This window comes from Drosophila virilis, chromosome X, assembly GCF_030788295.1.
Source record: "Drosophila virilis strain 15010-1051.87 chromosome X, Dvir_AGI_RSII-ME, whole genome shotgun sequence".
NCBI classification, from domain to species: domain Eukaryota; kingdom Metazoa; phylum Arthropoda; class Insecta; order Diptera; family Drosophilidae; genus Drosophila; species Drosophila virilis.
The window spans coordinates 2,547,443-2,569,673 of record NC_091543.1 but is presented as its reverse complement, the minus strand read 5'-3'; the positions used below and the strand labels follow the sequence as shown (position 1 = coordinate 2,569,673).

General features: G+C 43.6%; 1 protein-coding gene and 1 non-coding gene across 4 annotated transcripts in view; both read left to right on the top strand.

The window, feature by feature from the left end:
- Positions 1–21,994, top strand: part of Ptp10D (Protein tyrosine phosphatase 10D) — a 72,967-nt gene extending 50,973 nt beyond the window's left edge. Inside the window, exons 3-14 of one of the 3 annotated variants that reach the window (XM_032440528.2) lie at positions 8,858–9,107; positions 10,249–10,530; positions 10,710–10,757; positions 12,004–12,676; positions 12,746–13,170; positions 13,228–13,659; positions 14,468–15,865; positions 16,623–16,640; positions 16,728–17,410; positions 17,499–17,757; positions 17,824–17,952; positions 20,874–21,994. In XM_032440528.2, coding sequence (XP_032296419.1) covers positions 8,858–9,107; positions 10,249–10,530; positions 10,710–10,757; positions 12,004–12,676; positions 12,746–13,170; positions 13,228–13,659; positions 14,468–15,865; positions 16,623–16,640; positions 16,728–17,410; positions 17,499–17,757; positions 17,824–17,952; positions 20,874–20,905 — 4,629 coding nt within the window. In that variant the 3' untranslated portion in view covers positions 20,906–21,994. Of the gene's footprint in view, positions 1–8,857; positions 9,108–10,248; positions 10,531–10,709; positions 10,758–12,003; positions 12,677–12,745; positions 13,171–13,227; positions 13,660–14,467; positions 15,866–16,622; positions 16,641–16,727; positions 17,411–17,498; positions 17,758–17,823; positions 17,953–18,736; positions 19,147–20,873 lie in introns of those variants that run through there. The other 2 variants (XM_032440526.2, XM_032440529.2) reach the window with 2 other exon arrangements.
- On the top strand, positions 9,417–9,487 carry TRNAG-GCC (transfer RNA glycine (anticodon GCC)). The gene has a single exon. It is a non-coding gene; the product is annotated as a tRNA-Gly (tRNA).
- Positions 21,995–22,231: the final 237 nt, after the last annotated feature.

Below are 22,231 nucleotides of genomic sequence, written 5' to 3'. Positions count from 1 at the left end.
CGAAGACACAAGAGAAGCCAAAACGCATGGGCCCAAATCTAACGGGATCACCCAAAAGAGAACGGCAAAACAATTTACCGTAGCTGTAAAAACACTTTATTGACAGCATAAAATGTGAATGTTTTTAGTTTTTTAATTTTATAAAATGTTTGGGTAATGTTATTTAACAATTCTTTTTGCCATTAAGTTCTAGGAGAAATATAGAATCGAAATAAATTATAATTGAAAAAAAATTCTCACTTTTAGGTACATTTATTTTCAACTAAACCCAAAAAATTAGTTTTTTTTTGTTAGTAAAAACACTTTATTGACATACTGTATGTACATGCATGTGCATATGTATAGTAACGAAACAAGAAAATAGTTACCAAATTTTGTGTATATCATGAGTCGAGCTCTGATATACTTGAGTATGGCTCAGCTATACATATATACTTGACTCATATTTGCCTCAAGCTAAATGTTCGTTTACTTTTCTACTTCTTCTTTTTTTTTTATCCATAGTGAAAGTTAGGCTCCAGTATCGCGCTTGAGTTGTTCTTGGTGTTAATTCGAAACTAAATAAATTACAGTTGCGCTATTTGTATGGCCGGCGGTGTGTGTCTGCGAGCTGCACTTGCAGACACAGACTGACTCACTCGCTCGCGCACTCACTTAATAAGTTAGTCACTCACTCAGTTACTTATTATGCGCTGCGCTTTGCATTCGCTGACGTCATCATCATCATCGTCATCATCATCGTCAAGGCAGTCAACCTGAAACTTGCAGCCAACTTTTCACACTTTCAAACTAGCAACAACAGCAACGGCACACGCACACACACACAAGCATGCACAAGCATGCACACAAATGCATTTAGCTGCGTCTGTCTCTGTCTGTCTCGCTGTCCGGCACTTTATGCTAATTGCGCGTTTGCCTTTTGGTCAGGTACCAGCCCAGCGAGTCCCATAGAAAAGTCAAGTGTGGCTGCAAGTGGGAAAGAGAAGGCTAGAGCTTTTGCACAGAGCAGACGACCAAGAGTGTGAGAGAGCGAGGCAGAGAGCGAACGTAGTGGTTACACAGCTATTCATGACAAATGTCTGGCTAAAAGATACCCAGTAATTTACACCTGTTAAGCAGCTCATAAATCCCAGTTGACAGATGTTAATTGTAAACATTTAAATACGTGTTTACGTAACGGTAATCAGCAGCTAGTTTCGTTAAATATTTAATTGCATTTCAACTGATATTCGATATACGAATGTTATCGATAAACGGCAGCAGGTTTTTACCGTTTGTTTTGCTTTCTAGGGCCCACAAATGCGCCGTTATGTAAACATTTGCCTGCTCCGGATTGCAACTTTTTGTAAACAAGTTGCTCTGCCTGGTAAATGTTTGCTTGGCTCTTTTGTCTCTATTTCACATTTAGGTTAAGTTCTTATGCTCAATCAGTTGGGCTTTTGCTTTCTATCTTGTTGAATTCTGTTTGCGCATCGCAAAAAATCATGTAGCCTACTTTTTTGGGCATGTTGCTTAACTTATCTAGTTGCAATTTGTTTACACTTTGCCAGAAATTAGCTTTAAGCTATTTCTTCAAGAGCTTTATGGATGAGATGAATTACTCTCTGAAATCTATATACATTAATTTTCCTACCAGACATGTCTTGGTTTCAGAGCTTTAAGCTACACAATCAGAAGCCTTGAGAGTGCAGAATTACGTTTATTTATTTCATAATGACTAAGTAACTAGCCAAAAACTTTGTTCCCTATCTCAAGTATATTTTATTTATTTATAGCTTAAAGCTCAACGACTTTTGCTAGCTTCCTTGCCGAGCTTTACGTGTTATATACAGAATATGCATTTCAGAAATTAGTCGCTAAAAGGTGCAAATTTATTTTAAAGCTGAGCTCATGGCAGAGCTTTAAGCTCAACCACTTAAAGCTTTAATACACAAAGCAAAGCTTTGTCTTACAGAAATAAGAGAAATTATTTGATTAAATATGTTACTTTAGTTTAAAGCAGAATCAGAGCTTTAGTCTCAAATGTGAAATGTTTAAAGCTCAGCAATTAAGAGCTTTAAGTCGAGCACAAAACGGTTGTCTTTTTTTACTTGGCTTAAACAGCGAGCTTTTTCCTCTGACATTGTTGTGTTGTCTTTTGTGGATGGTTGAGTGGGAGATTCGCTCGGCTCGGCTGTTTAATTATTCAAATAATGTTTGGCCAATGTTGTTGCTTGGACAGTTGTTGTTTATTTGCTACGCTGAGATACGTTTGTTTATCTGTTGATTCGCCCTGTTTGCCTTGGCTATCTGCCGCCCGCAGCTGATGCTGATGCTGGCCAAAACGAGTACCCACAAAATACGCATGAATATTCATTTATATATGTTTGTACTCGAATGCAACATCATCTGGGAAATGCCAAATATTTGCGGCCAGTCAAGCTTGAAATGAACACAAACTAATGTGAATTGCAGATAAGTCTCATGAAACAATATTTGAAATACTTTATAAGTGACATCTGCGAGGAGAACAAACATTTCCAGACAAGCTAAATGCTAGATAAGAAGTTTTGTCTTTATTTTGTTTTTTTTTTTTTTTGAGTCTTAAATAATGTTGTTAAGGTTTTCTGTTTCTCCTTTTTTTTCGTAAAAATTTTGAAAATCTATGCTCGATGTTTAAAAAAATAGGCTTTTCCACTTATATTCCATTCATGTGGGTGGAATTGTTAGAAGCCCCATAGCCATTGGCTCACTCTTTCGCAAAGTCTCTGTCCCTATCTCTCTGTACATCTATCTCCCTCTCTGTCTCTATCTCTCTCTCTCGCTCTCTCTCTCTCTCTCTCTGTTTATCTCTATCGCTATCTTTTTCTATCTATCTCTTTCTCTCTATATCTATCTACATCTTTCTATCTCTCCCTATCCTCAATCTCTATCTAAATCTTTATCTCTCTCTCTCTCTCTCTCTGTCTCTCTCTCTCTCTCCATCACTATCTATATCTTTCTCCCTCGCTCTCTCTCTCTCCCTATCTTTCTCTCTCCCGTGCCCCTCTCTGTCTCTGCTACTCGACTAATTTCGCACTGACCCTGATCGATTCAAAGCCAAAGCCAAAGCGAAAACCAAAAGCGAAGGTTGCCGCTTTATTGTTATTGTTAATTGTTATTAATTATTTATTTTGTGTTTATTTTTTCTTGATTTTATTTTGCAAAACTTGATTTTAGTTCATGTAGAGCCACGCTCCAGTTGGACTAGCTTCAAGCATATCGAATTCCAATAAGAATCCACTCAGAGATTTCCAGCTATCTGGCAATGTCAAAATGGACAGAGTGTCAGACATTGTCGGCTGACTGGCAGAGGGCAGGAATGTATGCCAGAGATGTCTGCCTATCTGGCAGCTTCCATGAATAGTGCCAGAGATTGTCAGATGTATAGCTATAGCAAAATATGCACGCTTTTTATATGGCATGACAAAATATGCATGCGTCAGACATTTTCGGTTATCTGGCAAAAATGTATGCTTAAGACTGCCAGAGATATCTGGCTCTGTCTGACAAAGGCAGCATATTTATAATGTCAGGGATGTCTGTTCGTCTAGCAATTGCAACATATGTATCATATCAAGAGTGCCAGAGATGTCTGACTGTCTGGCAATGGCAAAATATGTATGCTCATATAAAGACTGCCATATATTCTGACTCTGTCTGTCAAAGGCAACATATGTATCATATCCGGAGTGCCAGAGATGTCTGACTGTCTGGCAATGGCAACATATGTATGCTCATATCGAGAGTGCCAGTGATGTCTGACTGTCTGACATGCTCATATCGAGACTGCCAGATATTCTCGCTCGGTCTGAAAAAGGCAACATATGTATTATATTAAGAGTGCCAGAGATGTCTGACATATGTATGCTTATATCGAGACTGTCAGATATTCAGACTCTGTCTGACAAAGTCAACATATAAATCATATCAGGTCTGCCAGAGATCTTTGACTATCTGACAAGGGCAACATATATATGCTCATATCAAGAGTGCCAGAGATGTCTGACTGTCTGGCAACGTTGAAATAGGTATGCCATGTCTCATTGAAACAGCGTCAGAGATCTCCCGCCGTCTGGCTGTCTGGCCAATTGCGAAACATGCTCAAGCAGAGAGCACAATGCGTGTGAAGAGTGCAGCAGCATAAATTTTGAAGCTTTTGCTGAGAACCGTTTTGTTATTGTTTTTGTGTTTTTGCTTTTGCTTTTGCAGAGTCACAATTGCATAATGCGTTGCCAGCGCGCGCTAATTATCATGCATGAACAGTATTAGCTAATGCTAATTAGGCTGACGCCGACTGACGCCGACTGCGCAGCCGCAGCGCGGCCCAAAAGTGCGCATCATGCAATGCCCAAAGGCGAGACACGAAACGAAACGGCGCAAAAGCAAAGCAAAAGAAACGCATCAATTATGCAATCAGCTGGGATGCGAGCGTGAGAGGGTGTGCGTACGAGTGAGAGCGAGAGAGAGAGAGAGAGAGCGAGAGAGTGTGGTAGAGGGGTAGGGGGGAAGTAGCAAGTGCCGTTTTACAGCAGAGTTACATTTGCAGCTGTTGTTGTTGTTGTTGTTGTTGTTGTAGCTGAGCAACATTTCATTTCAGCTCGTTTCTACTTTTTCTTTGCCCACTTATGGACTGTCTCTGCGTGTGCGTGTGCGTGTGTGTGTGTGTGTGTGTGCGTGTAAAATGTAGCGAAAGCTTCGCTTAAATTGCAATTAAATTTGCCGCCCAGCAACAACAACAACAACAACAAAAACTTGTTACTCAAAAATGTAGAAAAACTCGCGTCGCCGCAGCGAAAATAATAATAACAATAACAATAAAAAAAAGTGTAACAAAGCAATTGATTATGTGGCGACAGACGCGCAAAAACTGAAACGAAGAGAAAGAGAAAGAGAAAAGGGAAGAGGGAAAAAGAAAATGGAGAATAATCACATTGGGGAATGCCCGCAATTCATATGCATGAGTTGTGTGTGCGCAAAGTAAGCAATTACCTCGCTGATTGACTGACTGACTGACTGATTGACTGACTGCCCGGCCCAAGCACTGGCATGGCGTAACGGGAACGGCAAGCGGCGAGAGGGGGGGCGTCACAGCAAAGTGCCTGGGAATAAGCTTGCGATAAGCATGTCAAGCGTGAAGCTCGAAAAAAAAAAGTGTTTGAAAACGAAATGAAGACAAAACAAAAAGTAAAAGTGCTGCGGCAGGTATGCCCGACTAGGGAATACCCTACACCTTCGGCTAACGACAACAAAACAAGGGCGAAATCTGATTTCGAAAATTTTTTAAATATTTTAATCTATGTATGTCAATTATAGGGCATCATTTTTACAGGAGTTTTGAAAATCGAATGCGATTTGACCAAGTTATGAGGGTGGAATATTTCTACCTATGTAGTTTATTTGAGATTAGTAGGATAGTAGTATACTATTTTGACATGAATTTGGACCAAAAATAATGTTGCCAGATTTAGTTGCCAAATTTATCTAGAGGCCGAACCATGAACAAAAAGCCAAACTTCATGAAAATCCGATGAGATTTGACCGAGTTAGAGGGATGGGCAAGTTTTAAGCAATATATGTCTATATAGAATATTTCAGTCTGGACAAACTGGCAGATTTGGCACGCTATTGTGATCTACACAGAGTTTAATTAGCTGGGCTGACAGTAAAACGTTCACGAATGCGGCACAAAATGGAATTGAAAGAAGATTCGCAAGCACAACAGCAACAAAGCCGAGCTCGATGCGAGGCCAACTACTCAATTGGCGTTGCCACTTGTCTGTAAAATGACAAGTGTTGACAAATGCCGCACGAACCACGCGTGCTGCCACTTCAAAAGCCTATGCGTCATTTATTATGATAAGCATAAGTGCAGGCAGACAACTTTTTGTTGCCAACTATTTTGCATTTCGAATGAATTTCAAGCCACGATGTCAGAATTTTATTTGCATTTTGCCTTTTTGGGCTTTTTCACTTATCAATCATTTCAGCACGTTCTCCTCCCCCCCCACCCTTTATTTATGTTGGTCTGTTTGCGTTGAAACTTCCGTTACTTGACGCCATTTTGTGCGCCATTTTGTCAGCAATTTTATTCGCCGTTCGTTCGTTTTTCATATATTTTTTTTTTTTTACGGCCATTTTGCGCATATTTATGCGTCTCTCTCTCTCCCTCTCCCTCTCTTTCACTGTGTGTGTGTGTGTGTTTTACCACTTTGCCGTTAGTTTATGTTTTGCGACCACGCCCAACGCCCACACATTTGTTCATTTGATTAAATTGCTGTGTAGCAATAATTCAATTCAACAAATTTAATTCGCTGCCTTTTTTACTGGCGCCCGAGCAGGGACAGCTATTTACATAAATTATAGTATGCTCGCATTTATTGTTGTTGTTGTTGTTGTTGTTGTTGTTGTTGTTGTTGTTGTTATTTAAACGAAGCCGGGGCATTACGTTTGTATAAATTGTTGACTTTTACAGCACATTCGCTTGAAATGTACAATTAAATGAACATTACTTTGTTGATGTTACGCCCATTTAATAAACTCCTGCCTTACGTAGAATTTAATGGCCTATTCGCTGAGCTGCATGTTAATTGAATGTGCTTGTCAAATAATCAGAACTGCAGCCAACTTCACTTTATTGTGTGGCGATCGAGTGCAGACAACTTAATGCTCTTCAAGTGCAGCCAACTTAATGTGGGTGTCAATTATTCCGAGCTGCAGCTAAATTTTATTAAACGATCGATCGCTGCCAACTTAACATGAGTGTCAATTAATCAGAGCTCAAGCCAATTTAGCTTCATTATGAAATAAAAGAGCGAGCCAGCTAAACGGTTATCTTAAATCATCAGGTATATTAAGTACAGCCAACTTAACATGCAGGACAAATAATCAGAACTTCACTTTATTGGGAGGCGATCGAGTGCAGACAACTTAACATACATGTTAAAAGTTGAAGCTCAGCCCACATATTGCTGTCTATGAATACATCGAGTGCAGCCAACTTAACATGCCTGTCAAGTAGGCAAGCGCAGCCAACTTAACATGCCTGTACAGAAGGCAAGCACAGCCAACTTAATGCGGTCTTTACACTTTCTATGACTGAGAGAAAACTCTTGAAATGTGTTCGGCAAAAGACTGAAATAATTAAAGTACAGTTGCCACTGGGAAAAATACATTTTCAGGCAATTGATTTTTTGTCACAGCAAAAACTGCTTGCCACCAAAAAACATGTTTTTAACTTTGATCGCAACTGGTTGATTTCATTTATTAATTATTTTGCTTGTTTGCAACGAACTTTTCACAACTATTTTCCGTCACGTAAAGCAGGATTTTTTTTTTGTTTTCATTTCTTGTTTACGACTTGGCTCAAAAAGTATGCAACAAATTGATTTTGTATTCATTACATTGCCAAAAACATGCGACTGTCACGTGCGTGTCCAATCAAATATTTTCTGCGAATAACAAAAACATTTTAATTACAGCTTTTGTAGTGCGCAATCAGGGCTCTCTACCCTACAGCTCTGTCGCCTGCACGTTTTCCAACACTTATTGCGCTCCTACTCAACCCTTTTTGAATGTGCCTGTGTCTGTGTGTGTGCCTGTGGGTGGCCAGGAAGGGTAGGGAGAGGGAGGGGAATTGTCTGCCATTCATTATTATTTGTTTATCATTATTTTTTTTGTTCAGCATTTTCCATTTTTTTTTTCCATTTTTGTGTTTTTCACATTGTTTGCGGTGTTAATATTTGGCGTCTGCCACCAGCCAAAGAACAACAACAAGGACATACTCTTGCCCATCATCATCATGCCCATCATCATCATCATCATCATCATACTCATCATTATCATCATTGTCCTCTTCATGCGCCATTTTATTGTCAGTTGTAACTTTTGTTTGCCTCTCGCGAATGTCATTGCACTTTTTGCGCGCGGAGCAGGTCCTTCGCGTTGGTTGCTGGCTGCAGAGGGGGAGGGGGGGCTGGGGGAACCATTAGCTGCAGCCCCACTCCAAATAATTGCAACTACTTATTTATATAAAAAAGTACATGAGATAGTGCAAAACTTACAGCCTAGTCAAAACTAACCAAACACTTTTGTCGGGTACTCGCATTCCCTGGAAATACACACATGCTACTCGCGGGTTCGAACCCTAAACATATTGCCTGACTCATTAGTTCTTGGCCAGGCTCATTAGTCTGATTCCCATTCGATTCATCTGTATGCATGTGTGTGTTAGTGCATGCATGCATGTGTGCATGCATGCATGTATGCATGCACCTATGTATACATGCGCGCATGTTTGTTTCCTAAGGCCAAATGCAGACCAAGCTGATTCGTCGCTGTGCTGCAAATTTAAATAAAACGAATTTTTGCCAAGTGCTCTCCTCCTCGATTCTCAAGAATTCAAGTAGGCCCGGCAGTTTTTCAGCTTTTATGCTTTTTTTTGTTGTTGTTTTTTTGTGTTTGTATGAATGTATGTATGTATGTATGCATGTATGTATGTATGTATACATGTATGTATGTATGTATGTATGTATGTATGTATGTATGTATGTATGTATGTATGTGTGTGTGTATGTATGTATGTGTGTATGTATGTATGTGTGTGTGTATGTATGTATGTGTGTATGTATGAATTGCAGGTATACAAGCAAACTTGCACACAAATATATACAACCCCGTCATAGCGCGCACCTTCATCTCGCAAGGTATCTATAGTAGAAATTGCAGGACCCTAACTCGTTGATAACCAATCAGTCAGTCAGTCAATCCGTCAGTCAGTCAGTCAGGCCAAACAGTTTTTTATGAACAGAGTAGCTAACAATTTCTTCTTCTATTGCAGCACGCGCATGGCGCCGACCTGGCCATAAGCATACCGAACAATCCCGGCCTGGACGATGGCGCCTCGTATCGTCTGGACTATAGTCCGCCCTTTGGCTATCCGGAGCCGAACACAACAATCGCCTCAAGGGACATTGGCGATGAGATTCAGTTCTCGCGCGCGCTGCCCGGCACCAAATACAATTTCTGGCTCTACTATACAAACTTTACGCATCACGATTGGCTCACCTGGACGGTGACCATAACGACAGGTAAGTCGAACAAGGTGGCAAAGCTTGCCAGAGCAATTTTAAAATAGATGCTAGCTCGGGAGTTTTTACCTGAAAACGAGAAACCAACTTGACAAACGTTTTTTTTTTTTTCTATTTTTTCCATCTGCTGCTGTCGATTAATTAATATGTCAGCTTTTATTGGTTGAGAATTTGTGAACAAGTCATAAATCAAAATGTTAACAAGCTTTTTTTTACTCTGCCAACAATTTTTGATTTAATGCTAGCCAGAGCATAAGTGAACGCATTGAGCTTTCATGTAGCTGCCATCTAGGATGTTTGATGCATGAAGCATCGGTGGTTCAGTGGTAGAATGCTCGCCTGCCACGCGGGCGGCCCGGGTTCGATTCCCGGCCGATGCATAAACAAATTTTTTGTTTAATTTGTTTTTTTTTTGTTATTTTTTTTACTTTAAATGCTTGATGAGTAATTCTGACCACTGTTCAAATTAATAAATACCCCAGAGGTGTGCGTGTAACACACGCACACATAAAATTGGCCACCTAAGCACGCACCTGAGTTTTCCCTTAACGCAAAGCGGGCGCAGCAAAAAGGGCTCGTAGCTAAAATTAATGAGTAATAAAATTATTTACTAAACATTAATATAGCTTAATTTCAATAATTGAAATGCCGTTAACTCGAATTAAAATTATTATCTACAAAACACACACACACTCTCTCTCCCTCCCTCGTCCGATCTGCCTCTCTTCACGGCAGCCAATAAAAATGTAGCTGTCAAAAGTAGAAAGTGAAAAATTGCAACGCACAAAAACAAAAACCAGTTGCGCAGCAGCAGTAGCAAAAACAAAACACCAAAAAAAAAAAAAGAAAAAAAAAAAGAGAGCATCGGCGAGAGAGAGTGAGGCCGCTTAACTTTGGTGTAGCTAAAAATAGACAACAGACAGCGGCGGCAGCGCAGTAGCAGCGCAGCAGCAGCAGCTATAGCAGCAGTTGAGTTTTGCTTGAATATTGTGAACTATTCACAATAAACAACGTTTGCTTAGGATTAGAATGTTTGCATGGTAAACGAAACGTGCGAGTTCGATGCCTGGTTCTACCAAATACTTATATAATTATTTTTTTTATTTTTTCTTAATTAATATATTTATTTAACTTGTTGCAGCGCCCGATCCGCCCTCGAACTTGTCCGTGCAGGTGCGCAGCGGCAAAAACGCGATAATACTTTGGTCACCGCCCACACAGGGCAGCTATACGGCATTCAAGATAAAGGTGCTGGGCCTATCGGAGGCATCGAGCAGCTATAACCGCACCTTTCAGGTCAACGACAATACATTCCAGCACAGTGTCAAGGAGTTAACGCCGGGCGCCACATACCAGGTCCAGGCCTATACCATATACGATGGCAAGGAGTCTGTGGCCTATACGAGTCGCAATTTCACGACAAGTACGTAAAACTCAAACACTTTGATTCCATTCAATTGTTTTCTGTGTGGTGTTGGTGCCTAAACTTGACTAAAACAACAACAATATCTTATTCTTTTACTCTCTACCCGAACATATTAAATAACTCTTGTGCTTTTACTCGTAATTTTAACTAAAAACTAAACTAAATAAAACACAAAGGTCGAAGGACGCGGCATAAAGAATTGCTGGACATAAAAATCTTGAGAGGTAATGTAATGTAATGTGCACACATTCCGGTTGCCTCGCTTAAATAGAGCTGCATGCGTAGTTTTAGATTTTCCCTTTTTTTCCCATTTTGTTTTTCGTTTACAAACTAACCTCAAAGCTAGCCCGAATTCCCTTTTCAATGGTCTGAAAACAACCCTGACCTAGCACCCAAAAGCCGCCCCTCAAAACTGACCGCTGGCAACGAGCCAAATTCATTTCACTAGCCCCAAATTGCACTCCCACTACCCTCCCTCCATACCCTTCATCTCCCTCAGTTGGCAGACCGCAACAAAGTGCAACTACACAGAAATTTGCTGCACACACCAAATGCTGGCTGGCATTTGCACAGTGGTCTGCTTCTGGCGATCTGGCAGCACTTAATCACATTTTATGCGTTGTTAAGTTGGCTGCGCTTCACGCAGACATGAGGCTTAGCTGATGTGTGCTTAAGTCAAGCTCAAATAAAGTTAAAGAGTATTATTTAGAGTAGAACTTTTTGAACTCGCATCTGACTATAATATTACCTATTAGTCAGTCGTAACCGGAGATACTCTAAGCCCAACGCCAAGAATTCTAGCTAACCTTACAACTTTATGCTATTTCTGGCAAGGTTGTCCTCGCGTAACTTCGGTATTTACAGTCCGATTTTAATGAAATTTTCTAGACATAAATATGGTCAGCTAAAAAGCATATATACCAAAGCCCAAGGCTATAGATCTTAAGACGAGTGTTCTTATCTCATTTGCTGGCAACCTTGACAGTTTTATGAAATATTCTTAATCTATATACACTAAACAAGTTTGGTCTATCTAGCTCTTATAGTTATCGAGTTGGGTTTATAAACCAAGTTCTCCAAATTAAATTTCAACCATTACCAAGTATACATTTTTGTTTCTAGCTGTTTATCATTGTATATAACTTCCCGAAATACCCATACATACATATATATATATACTAACATACTACTAACTAAGGAAAACTAATTTCCATAGAAACATTTAACTCGAGCTCTAACCAAGGTGCATGTGAGGAATAGACCAAGGCATTCAGCTTGAACTAAGCGCATTTGCTTGCATTTCACACACACCTGCATATATATATTGTATACATATATCTGGGTATATACTCACGTATTTGTATATAGCAAAAAAAATGTCGACTGTCAAATCAGCTAACACAAAGAAACTTTCAACTTTGTTCTCTCGCTCTGTTCCCCCTTCCTTCCTCTGATGATTGTGCTTCGCAGAGCCGAATACGCCGGGCAAATTCATTGTGTGGTTTCGGAATGAGACAACGCTCTTGGTGCTGTGGCAGCCGCCGTATCCGGCGGGTATATACACCCATTACAAGGTGTCGATAGAGCCGCCCGATGCCAATGACAGTGTGCTGTATGTGGAGAAGGAGGGCGAGCCGCCGGGTCCGGCGCAGGCGGCGTTCAAGGGACTTGTGCCGGGACGTGCCTACAATATATCCGTGCAGACCATGTCCGAGGATGAGATATCGCTGCCGACGACCGCACAATATCGAACGGTGCCGTTGCGTCCGCTGAACGTGACCTTCGACAAGGACTTCATAACGTCCAACTCGTTCCGGGTACTGTGGGAGGCGCCCAAGGGCGTCTCCGAGTTTGACAAGTATCAGGTCTCGGTCGCGACCACACGTCGCCAGTCGACAGTCGCGCGCAGCAACGAACCGATTGCCTACTTTGATTTCCGTGACATCGCCGAGCCGGGCAAGACGTTCAATGTGATTGTGAAGACCGTGTCCGGCAAGGTGACCTCCTGGCCCGCCACAGGCGATGTCACACTGCGTCCGCTGCCCGTTCGCAATTTGCGTAGCTTCAATGATGACAAGACCAACACGATGATCATAACCTGGGAGGCGGATGCGGCCAGCACACAGGACGAGTATCGCATTGTGTAAGTAGCACAGGAAGAACCCTATAAATCCTTCAAGCTCGACTACAAATCCTTGCCCTCTTCCTCTAGCTACCACGAGCTGGAGACATTCAATGGCGACACGAGCACCCTGACCACAGATCGGACTCGATTCACGCTGGAGAGCCTCTTGCCGGGCCGCAACTATTCGCTGTCCGTGCAGGCCGTCTCCAAGAAAATGGAATCGAACGAGACGAGCATCTTTGTGGTGACGCGTCCCTCGTCGCCCATCATTGAGGATCTGAAGAGCATACGCATGGGCCTCAATATCAGCTGGAAGAGCGATGTCAACTCTAAGCAGGAACAGTACGAGGTGCTCTACTCGCGCAACGGCACCAGCGAGGTGCGCACCCTCATCACCAAGGAGTCACGTCTGGTCATCAAGAACCTGCAGCCGGGCGCCGGTTACGAGCTCAAGGTTTTCGCCGTGAGTCACGAGCTGCGCAGCGAGCCGCACGCCTACTTCCAGGCAGTCTGTAAGTATCGCATACTCTGGCTATGGCTCCCAGCTAATACGATTCCTACACTTTCAGTTCCCAATCCGCCGCGCAACATGACCATCGAAACGGTGCGCAGCAACTCGGTGCTGGTCCATTGGTCGCCGCCGGAGAGCGGCGAGTTTACGGAATATTCCATACGCTATCGCACAGACAGCGAACAGCAATGGGTGCGCCTGCCCAGCGTACGCTCCACGGAGGCCGACATCACGGACATGACCAAGGGCGAGAAGTACACCATACAGGTCAACACGGTCAGCTTCGGCGTCGAGAGTCCCAATCCGCAGGAGGTGAACACAACCGTGCCACCGAACCCGGTTTCCAACATTATACAGCTCGTCGATTCGCGAAACATCACGCTAGAGTGGCCCAAGCCGGAGGGTCGTGTCGAATCCTACATCCTAAAATGGTGGCCCAGCGACAATCCGACGCGCGTGCAAACCAAAAACGTCTCGGAGAACAAGTCGGGTAAGTCGGGGACCGAAAAGACAGGTTCCCAAACGAAGAGTTAAGAGAGTTAAGTTAACAAAGGCAGTAAAGTTTATTTAAAGGATATTATTCCAAGAACAAAGGTTCGGCAATAGCGAAGTAAGATGTAGGCTAGCCTAGGCAATGTCTTACTCAGTCGAAGTGATGGGAAAGACAAGTAAAATCTAAGGTGGGAAAAAAGAAAATGACGTAGTTTAAATCGGCATGCATAAAGGAAAAATAGCACAGGTTCTTATGAAAGAAACCTTTAAAAAGAGAGTAATACAGGAATAACTCCATGAAATTAATTATAAGTATCTCAAGTATAAGAATCAGGATTGAATAAGAGGAAAGGAAGAAGTCTTACAAAACTTAATTCAAGCTCTGAAACTGGAAGCCTTAGTCCCAAATTCTTTCAATTAGGACTAAGCGAAAGAAGGATAAATCAGGTTTTCATCAAAGAAGTGGACTTCACTTGATGTGCGAGAGGAAAGTAGACGCAGCTCTTGAGAAAATAAACGCTAGTCGTAAAGAGAGTCTAGAATAAAATAGAATTCAGGCACGTTTTAAAAAAGGAATAAGCTAAAAGCCAAATGAGCCTAGTCTCGGCCAAGGTTTTAAGGAGAAGGAACTACCCCTGATTAAAATTAAGGTCTAGACCAAGAAAGTAATTGATTCCAGAGAGAGGAAGTAAGGGAAGTAAAGAGGAGAGTAGATAAGGAACGAACCTCCGGAATGTTTAACTAAGAAATTTATTTGTAGCCTTATGCTCTTAGTAACCCTCTCTCTCTCTCTCCCTCCCACACAGCTGATGATTTATCTACAGTCCGTGTGCTGATCGGGGATCTGATGCCGGGTGTACAGTACAAATTCGATATACAGACGACCTCGTACGGCATACTGTCGGGCATAACGAGCCTCTATCCGCGCACCATGCCACTCATCCAGTCCGACGTGGTGGTGGCCAATGGCGAGAAGGAGGACGAACGGGATACGATAACGCTGAGCTATACGCCGACGCCGCAGTCATCGTCCAAGTTCGATATCTATCGCTTCTCGCTGGGCGATGCGGAGATCAAGGAAAAGGAGAAGCTGGCCAACGATACGGACCGCAAGGTGACCTTCACCGGCCTGATACCGGGCCGCCTCTACAACATAACCGTGTGGACGGTGAGCGGCGGCGTCGCCAGTTTGCCGATTCAGCGACAGGATCGCCTCTATCCGGAGCCCATCACCCAGCTGCACGCAACGAATATCACGGACACGGAAATCTCGCTGCGCTGGGATCTGCCCAAGGGCGAGTACAATGACTTCGATATCGCCTATCTGACGGCCGACAATCTGCTCGCCCAGAACATGACCACACGCAACGAGATCACGATCAGCGATCTGCGTCCGCATCGCAATTACACGTTCACGGTGGTCGTACGCTCCGGCACGGAGTCCTCGGTGCTGCGCAGCAGTGCGCCGCTCTCGGCCAGCTTTACCACCAACGAGGCGGTGCCGGGTCGCGTGGAACGCTTCCATCCGATGGATGTGCAGCCCAGCGAGATTAACTTTGAGTGGTCGCTGCCTTCCAGCGAGGCTAACGGCGTCATTCGACAGTTCTCGATTGCGTATGTGAACATCAATAATGCAACGGATGCGGGCATGCAGGACTTTGATTCCGAGGAATCGTTTGGCGTCATCAAGAACTTGAAGCCCGGCGAGACGTATGTGTTCAAGATACAGGCCAAGACCGCGATTGGCTACGGCCCGGAGCGGGAATATAAGCAAACGATGCCCATATTGGCGCCGCCGCGACCCGCCACACAGGTGGTGCCCACCGAGGTGTACCGCAGCTCGTCGACGATACAGATACGCTTCCGGAAGAACTACTTCTCGGACCAGAACGGACAGGTGCGCATGTACACGATTATTGTGGCCGAGGACGATGCCAAGAATGCCTCCGGCTTGGAAATGCCCAGCTGGCTGGATGTACAGTCGTATAGCGTCTGGTTGCCCTACCAGGCCATCGATCCGTATTACCCGTTCGAGAACCGTTCCGTTGAGGACTTTACCATCGGCACCGAGAACTGTGACAATCACAAAATCGGCTACTGCAATGGACCCCTCAAATCCGGCACCACCTATCGCGTCAAGGTGCGCGCCTTCACCGGACCCGACAAGTTCACCGACACGGCCTACAGTTTTCCCATACAAACCGGTGAGTGGACAAGTCCCTTAAGGAATAATCAGTAGGTCGACTAGGTCAATTCACGGAAGTAGCTTATTAGCTGAGACGTTCCCAAGAGGGTTACATTAGCGATAGATTGACTGACTGACCAGCTACAAACCCGTGAGTGGGGAAGATCCTTAAGGAATATGGAGTAGCTCGACTAGGTCAATTCATGCAAGTAGCTCAGCTGAGATTCATGGAAGTTATAAGCTGAGACGTTCCTAAGAGTTTTTCATTAAGGGTTGATTGACTGACTGACAGACTAACTGATTGATGATCAATCCCCAGCTACAAACGGCAGATCTATGAAACGGAATTTGTACGGTAGTAACCTTTTCCTATGTGGGTCAACACTTGAACAGCGAGGAGACATCATACACATGGAAAATTCTACAGAGCATAGATTCTATCTTTGCGGCAAATCTGTTTCGATGGAAGTAGGGATTAAAAGCACGGGGTATGTAGTATGGAAAAAATTCCAAGCATATGAATGGAACTTTAAGACAGTTGGAAAATAGCCTCATTGTCAGGGACATGGGTCGTCTCAACGATGATAGAAGCTAGAGGTTAGCCTAGTCGTTCAGCTTGTGGAAAGGATCAACCGCACTTGGTTCATTGCGTTAGACCCAATCGAAATTTAGTTTAAGCTTACACTCAAAACTAACTGAGCTGCGTGTTTTATTTAATTCCATTCTGTTATAATCTATGTCTTGCCTGTTGCATGTTCTATGATCCTTTGTCGTAGAACTGCTGAGCTCGCCGGGTAAGCTGTCGTCCGGCAAAAGCCAATGCAATTATTCCATTTGATGTGTACCTTTAGCTAACTTCTTGGCTTCAATGCTCTTTGCAGATCAAGACAATACCTCGCTGATTGTGGCCATTACGGTGCCGATGACCATAATCCTGGTGCTGCTGGTCACGTTGGTTTTCTACAAGCGACGCCGCAACAATTGCCGCAAGACCACCAAGGACTCGCGTGCCAATGATAACATGTCCCTGCCGGACAGCGTCATCGAACAGAATCGGCCCATTTTGATTAAGAACTTTGCGGAACATTATCGCCTGATGTCCGCCGACTCGGACTTTCGTTTCAGCGAGGAGTTCGAGGAACTGAAGCATGTCGGCCGGGATCAGCCGTGCACGTTCGCCGACCTGCCCTGCAATCGGCCCAAGAATCGCTTCACCAACATTCTACCCTACGATCACTCGCGCTTCAAGCTGCAGCCCGTCGACGATGACGAGGGATCCGACTATATCAATGCCAACTATGTGCCCGGCCACAATTCGCCACGCGAATTCATTGTCACCCAGGGACCGCTGCATTCCACGCGCGACGACTTCTGGCGCATGTGCTGGGAGAGCAACTCGCGGGCGATTGTTATGCTGACACGCTGCTTCGAGAAGGGACGCGAGAAGTGCGACCAATACTGGCCCAACGATACGGTGCCCGTGTTCTACGGTGATATCAAGGTGCAAATACTCAACGACAGCCACTACGCTGACTGGGTCATGACCGAGTTCATGTTGTGCCGGGTAAGTCCCTTGTACTTTTTCCCCATCCAACTGCCTGACTTACTCCTCCCTCTCTCTCTCTCTCTCTCTCTCTCGCTCTCGATTATAGGGCAGTGAGCAGCGCATATTGCGTCACTTCCATTTCATCACTTGGCCCGATTTCGGCGTACCGAATCCTCCGCAGACGCTGGTGCGTTTCGTGCGCGCGTTCCGGGATCGCATCGGTGCCGAGCAGCGTCCCATTCTGGTGCACTGCAGCGCTGGCGTTGGCAGATCGGGCACCTTCATCACATTGGATCGCATTCTGCAGCAGATCAATACGTCCGACTATGTGGACATTTTCGGCATAGTCTATGCCATGCGCAAGGGTAAATTCCCAATTCCAGGTCAAACTTTCTACCCAGCTCTAAATCCTTTCTCTCTCTCTCCCGCAGAGCGCGTTTGGATGGTGCAAACGGAGCAGCAATACATTTGCATACACCAGTGCCTGCTGGCGGTGCTCGAGGGCAAGGAGAACATTGTCGGACCCGCCCGAGTCATGGACGACAACGAGGGCTTTGAAGGTAGGTGAACCGATCCCACACCGGATCCATCTTGTTGCCTGGTGCTGGGCTGCTCGTTGCGAACGCCTCGTTTTAACACTAACCCACAAATGCTGTACAGCATTTGTGATTCGAACTATGCCATGCTCTGTTCACAAAATGAAAAATGTAAGAGTGCCACAGCCGAAAGTGCACGACCGCTAGATACCCTGTACTCGCGCAACGGAAGAAGGTTGGCCAGAAGTGAAAACATCGTGGTCCCACTTGGCACATTTGATTACTCTAGCGCTCATTATCTCAAAATCGATAACCGATAAATCGATTACTGGATATTTATCGATAAATATCGATAGTTTTAATAAGTAGATGAGGCAAGAGTTAGAGGAGTTATGAGGAAGAGGTGTGGACCTGAATGGAGCTTCCCCCTTGGGAAAGTAATCGATATGCTCAAGTTATCGATATATTGAAGACCCCATAACAAAGTTATCGATATGTTTAGCAGAGCTAGGCCACATTGAACACTTCTCTCTCTCTCTCTCTCTCACTTTAACTGATTGAAGACTGAAATATTTGAGAGAGATGTTTGTCAAGGCTGGCTGCAGGGTATCTGGCGGTCGTGTTAACTGCCGTCTGTGAGCAGAGCATGGCGCAGTCGGTGGCACTCGACTGGAATTGTTTTTTTTTTTTTTTTTTTTTTTTTTGTTATTTCTTAACTTTTGGTGCTGGGTGCGAAAACATGACTAACCCAAATGCGAATTTCTTCTAACACGCGCACACAAATACACATTCTTGTGGTGTGGGACAGGCGCAGATGCTCAGCTGGAGGAGCATGGCGCGATCGTGGCCACCATCGAGGATCATCTGCAGCTGCAGCTGCAACAGGCCGAGGCGGAGGCCATTGACGACGCGAACGCCGCAATTATTCACGACGATCAGCAGCCCCTCACGAGCAGCTTCGGGGTCGGCGTCGGCGTCGGCGTCGGGGTGGGTCTGGGTCTGGGTTTGGGTCATGGGATGGCAACGAACTCGATGAGCTCGTTCGGCGTGATCGAGGGGCCGGACAGATGACATTCGGCGGCGGTCAATCAGAGCGAGAACAACAATTCGGTTGTGATTGTTCTGGTTGACAACAAGCCCAGCTCGATGATCTGCAAGGAGGGCAGCCGTGTCGACATCGATTCGCAGGGCAGGGAGCCGGCTGGCAAGACCCTGGGCAATGGCTACAATACACTCCAGCACAGACGCAAATCACAGTTGATCACATTCAGCGCCAGCTCCTGTGATATCAAGAACAGTCTCAGTCACGAGCTAATCCCAACCGTCGGACGGAATAATGTGCGCTTGAGCTTTGCCGAGGAGGAGCCCAAGCCGGATGAGGATGTCTATCGGCGACGTTCGCTCGAGCTGGGCGTGGAGCTGCAGCTGAAGGAGCAAATGGCTGAGGAGCAGCAGCGACACGAACAGGATGTCGAGGAGGAGGAGGAGGAGGAAGAGGAGGAGGATGAGGATGAGGAGGAGGAGGAGGAGGAGGAACAGGAGCAAGAGGAGCATGAAGAGGAAGAGGATGAGGTACCAGAGGATGTGCTCTACATGCACGACGAATTCGAAACGCACATCGACACCAAATCGAACAATGCGAACGATGACAGCGGCGGCGGCAGCTACGAGGATTCCCATGCGCTGCACAGCTCGCTCGGCGGCAGCAATCGCAACAGTTTGGAGAAGGACGACGATGACATCGAGGTGGATGTCATCAGCACCGATGTCAGCTGCTATGACCAGCTCCTGGGCAACTCCTCGGCTCCCGCCGATCACGATCACGATGCCGATGCGGAGGACATTGCCACGCTCATCGGCGACACGGATGGCTACAACAAGCTGGGGGGCAAGTTGGGGGTCACAGGATTAGGTACTCCTGCTGCTGCCGGAACTAATTCTGGGTCTGGTCTAGGTCTTGGTCTGGGGGGTGTGTCCAATCTGGCTGCACTGGAGGCAGCTGCTGGCGGCGGCGGCGGCGGCGGCGGCGGCAACGGTGGCATCATCTATGCCAATCCTTTTATGGGTTTGTAATATTTCACGCTCTCTTTCTCTCACTCTCTTGCATGCTAGCTCCCTCCCTCTCTCTCTCTCTCTCTCTCCCTCTCTCTTTTCACTGCATGTCTCTCATTTCAGTTACGTTTTGTGTTCCTTGTACTTGTTGTTGTAGCTGTTGCATGTCTCCCACGCTTTATTAATTATTCTATATATTATTGTTATTATTTTATGCCCTTGCAGTCTAATTTCAAGCAAAAATCGAACTCAATTCCGCTCGCAAGCGTGAAAAATGCGCGGAAAACAAAATTTCTTTTCGAACGAGCTTTCACTCATATTCCAATAGCTTTTGCAAACTTCATTTGAGCAATATCCAATGCTCCTCGAGCTCAAAGTTGGGCTAGCCTAAAAGAAGTTGCTGGTTCAAGCTCAATTCCAGAGATCTTTGCAAGAATTCATTTGAAGTCTCTTTCACTCCCTTTAGTGGAAAGTGGGCTTATTTTTTTGATTTGGTTGTAAAACTTATATTCCAGTTTTTCTGGTTCAAACTCAAAAGCAAAATTCGTAGCAAGAGTTCATTTGAAGCCTCTTTCACAGCTTTTGTCAAATTCACTCTCTTAAGTGGAAAATGGGTGGAAATTCCAGTTTTTTGCGCTTTGCTCATTTAAAAGCGGACAAAGGCTCAATTTTGGAGATAACTCAAAGAATATGTTTGCCTGATCTGCTTGAGATCGAACTTGTATATAAAAAACTAGCTATTTATATAGATTTTATGGTATCTGTCCAGTGTCTGCAAGGGTATTTAAACTTCGGCACGTCGAAGTTTTTAATTTGTTGCCTTTTGTTTAATTTGGTGTTAAATGTGTTGAAATTTTGTTAACAATTGTTAATATTTTGTGTAATGCTTGCAGATGACGAGGGCATCGCGGAGTCGGGCATGTAAAAAGCGAATCGAGCCAGATGAAAGATCCGCGGCCCCCTCCCTCCACCCCTCTCCCTGTCACCCGCCAGGCAAAGCTCTAACACCCACCCCTCACCCCACCCCCAACCCCCCTGATGAATCCATGTGGCAAAACTACATAATTCAATTTACTTAAGAGCAACTCGAAAGGCAACGCTTGATATTATTCTCGATATATGGCATATATATGTATATATATCATGCATATATCTATCTGGATTGGATAAGCGATATATATATACAACCAATTTTTATATATATGTATGACAACAATTAAGCAACAAAAATATTATCAATTCAATTAAAGATCTGTTGTGCATAACGATCCAAGCGTGCGATCAGACATATATATATATATATATATATCGGTCAAGCTATTGAGATCGTGCTGCAGCACAGGCAACTATATACCCTTTCTATACATATATATATATCTATATATATACCTATACATATATATATATATATCAATCCAATCCTGTATTGTCTAATGGATACTACCGATATTATTATAACTGACAACATATTTTTATTGCTAGCCACAATTTTTTGTAATGTTATATATATACATACATATATACGGGCATATAGACATATATATATATATATACCTATATGTAACTTCCAATTTTTGTACACTAAATGAGTTTAGTTGAGGAAAGGAAAAAAGAAAAACACAAAAGAAACAAAAAAGTAAGGAGCGCTAAAAGGTTTTTTTTTTATATACATATACTATAAACTATAAATAAGCTAAACATTAAATAACTCAAAGAAAAAAGAAAATCAAGAAATAAGCACTGCTTGATCACATACATATATATATCCGAGTATATATATGTATATACACATACATGTGTACATATACGTAAAATGTATGTAAAAATTGCAATAATTCAGTTACATAGTTTTAAACAGAAAACAAACATGTTGCAGCATCTAATTTGTAGTCTATTGCTATTATTATTATTATTTTATTTTGTTTTTTTTTTTTATCGTAAACTATATGATATTATCTACTATATATATTAACAAAATCTTTGTATATGTGTGTAATTTTGATGTATGTATGTGCTACTTTATAATTGTTTAATTATATAGAAACGTATTTAAAAAAGAAGAAAAAAAAAAAACAGAGTTAAACATTTTGTGTTTATTTTTTATTTTAATTTTTATTTTTAACATATAACATGGCAAGCTAACAGCGCCAGGTGCTGTTAATGCGCTGCCGCTGTTAACTTAGCAGACACAAATACACCTAACAGAAGCCGTACACCGAGCAATTACAACAACAACAACAACAACAATAAT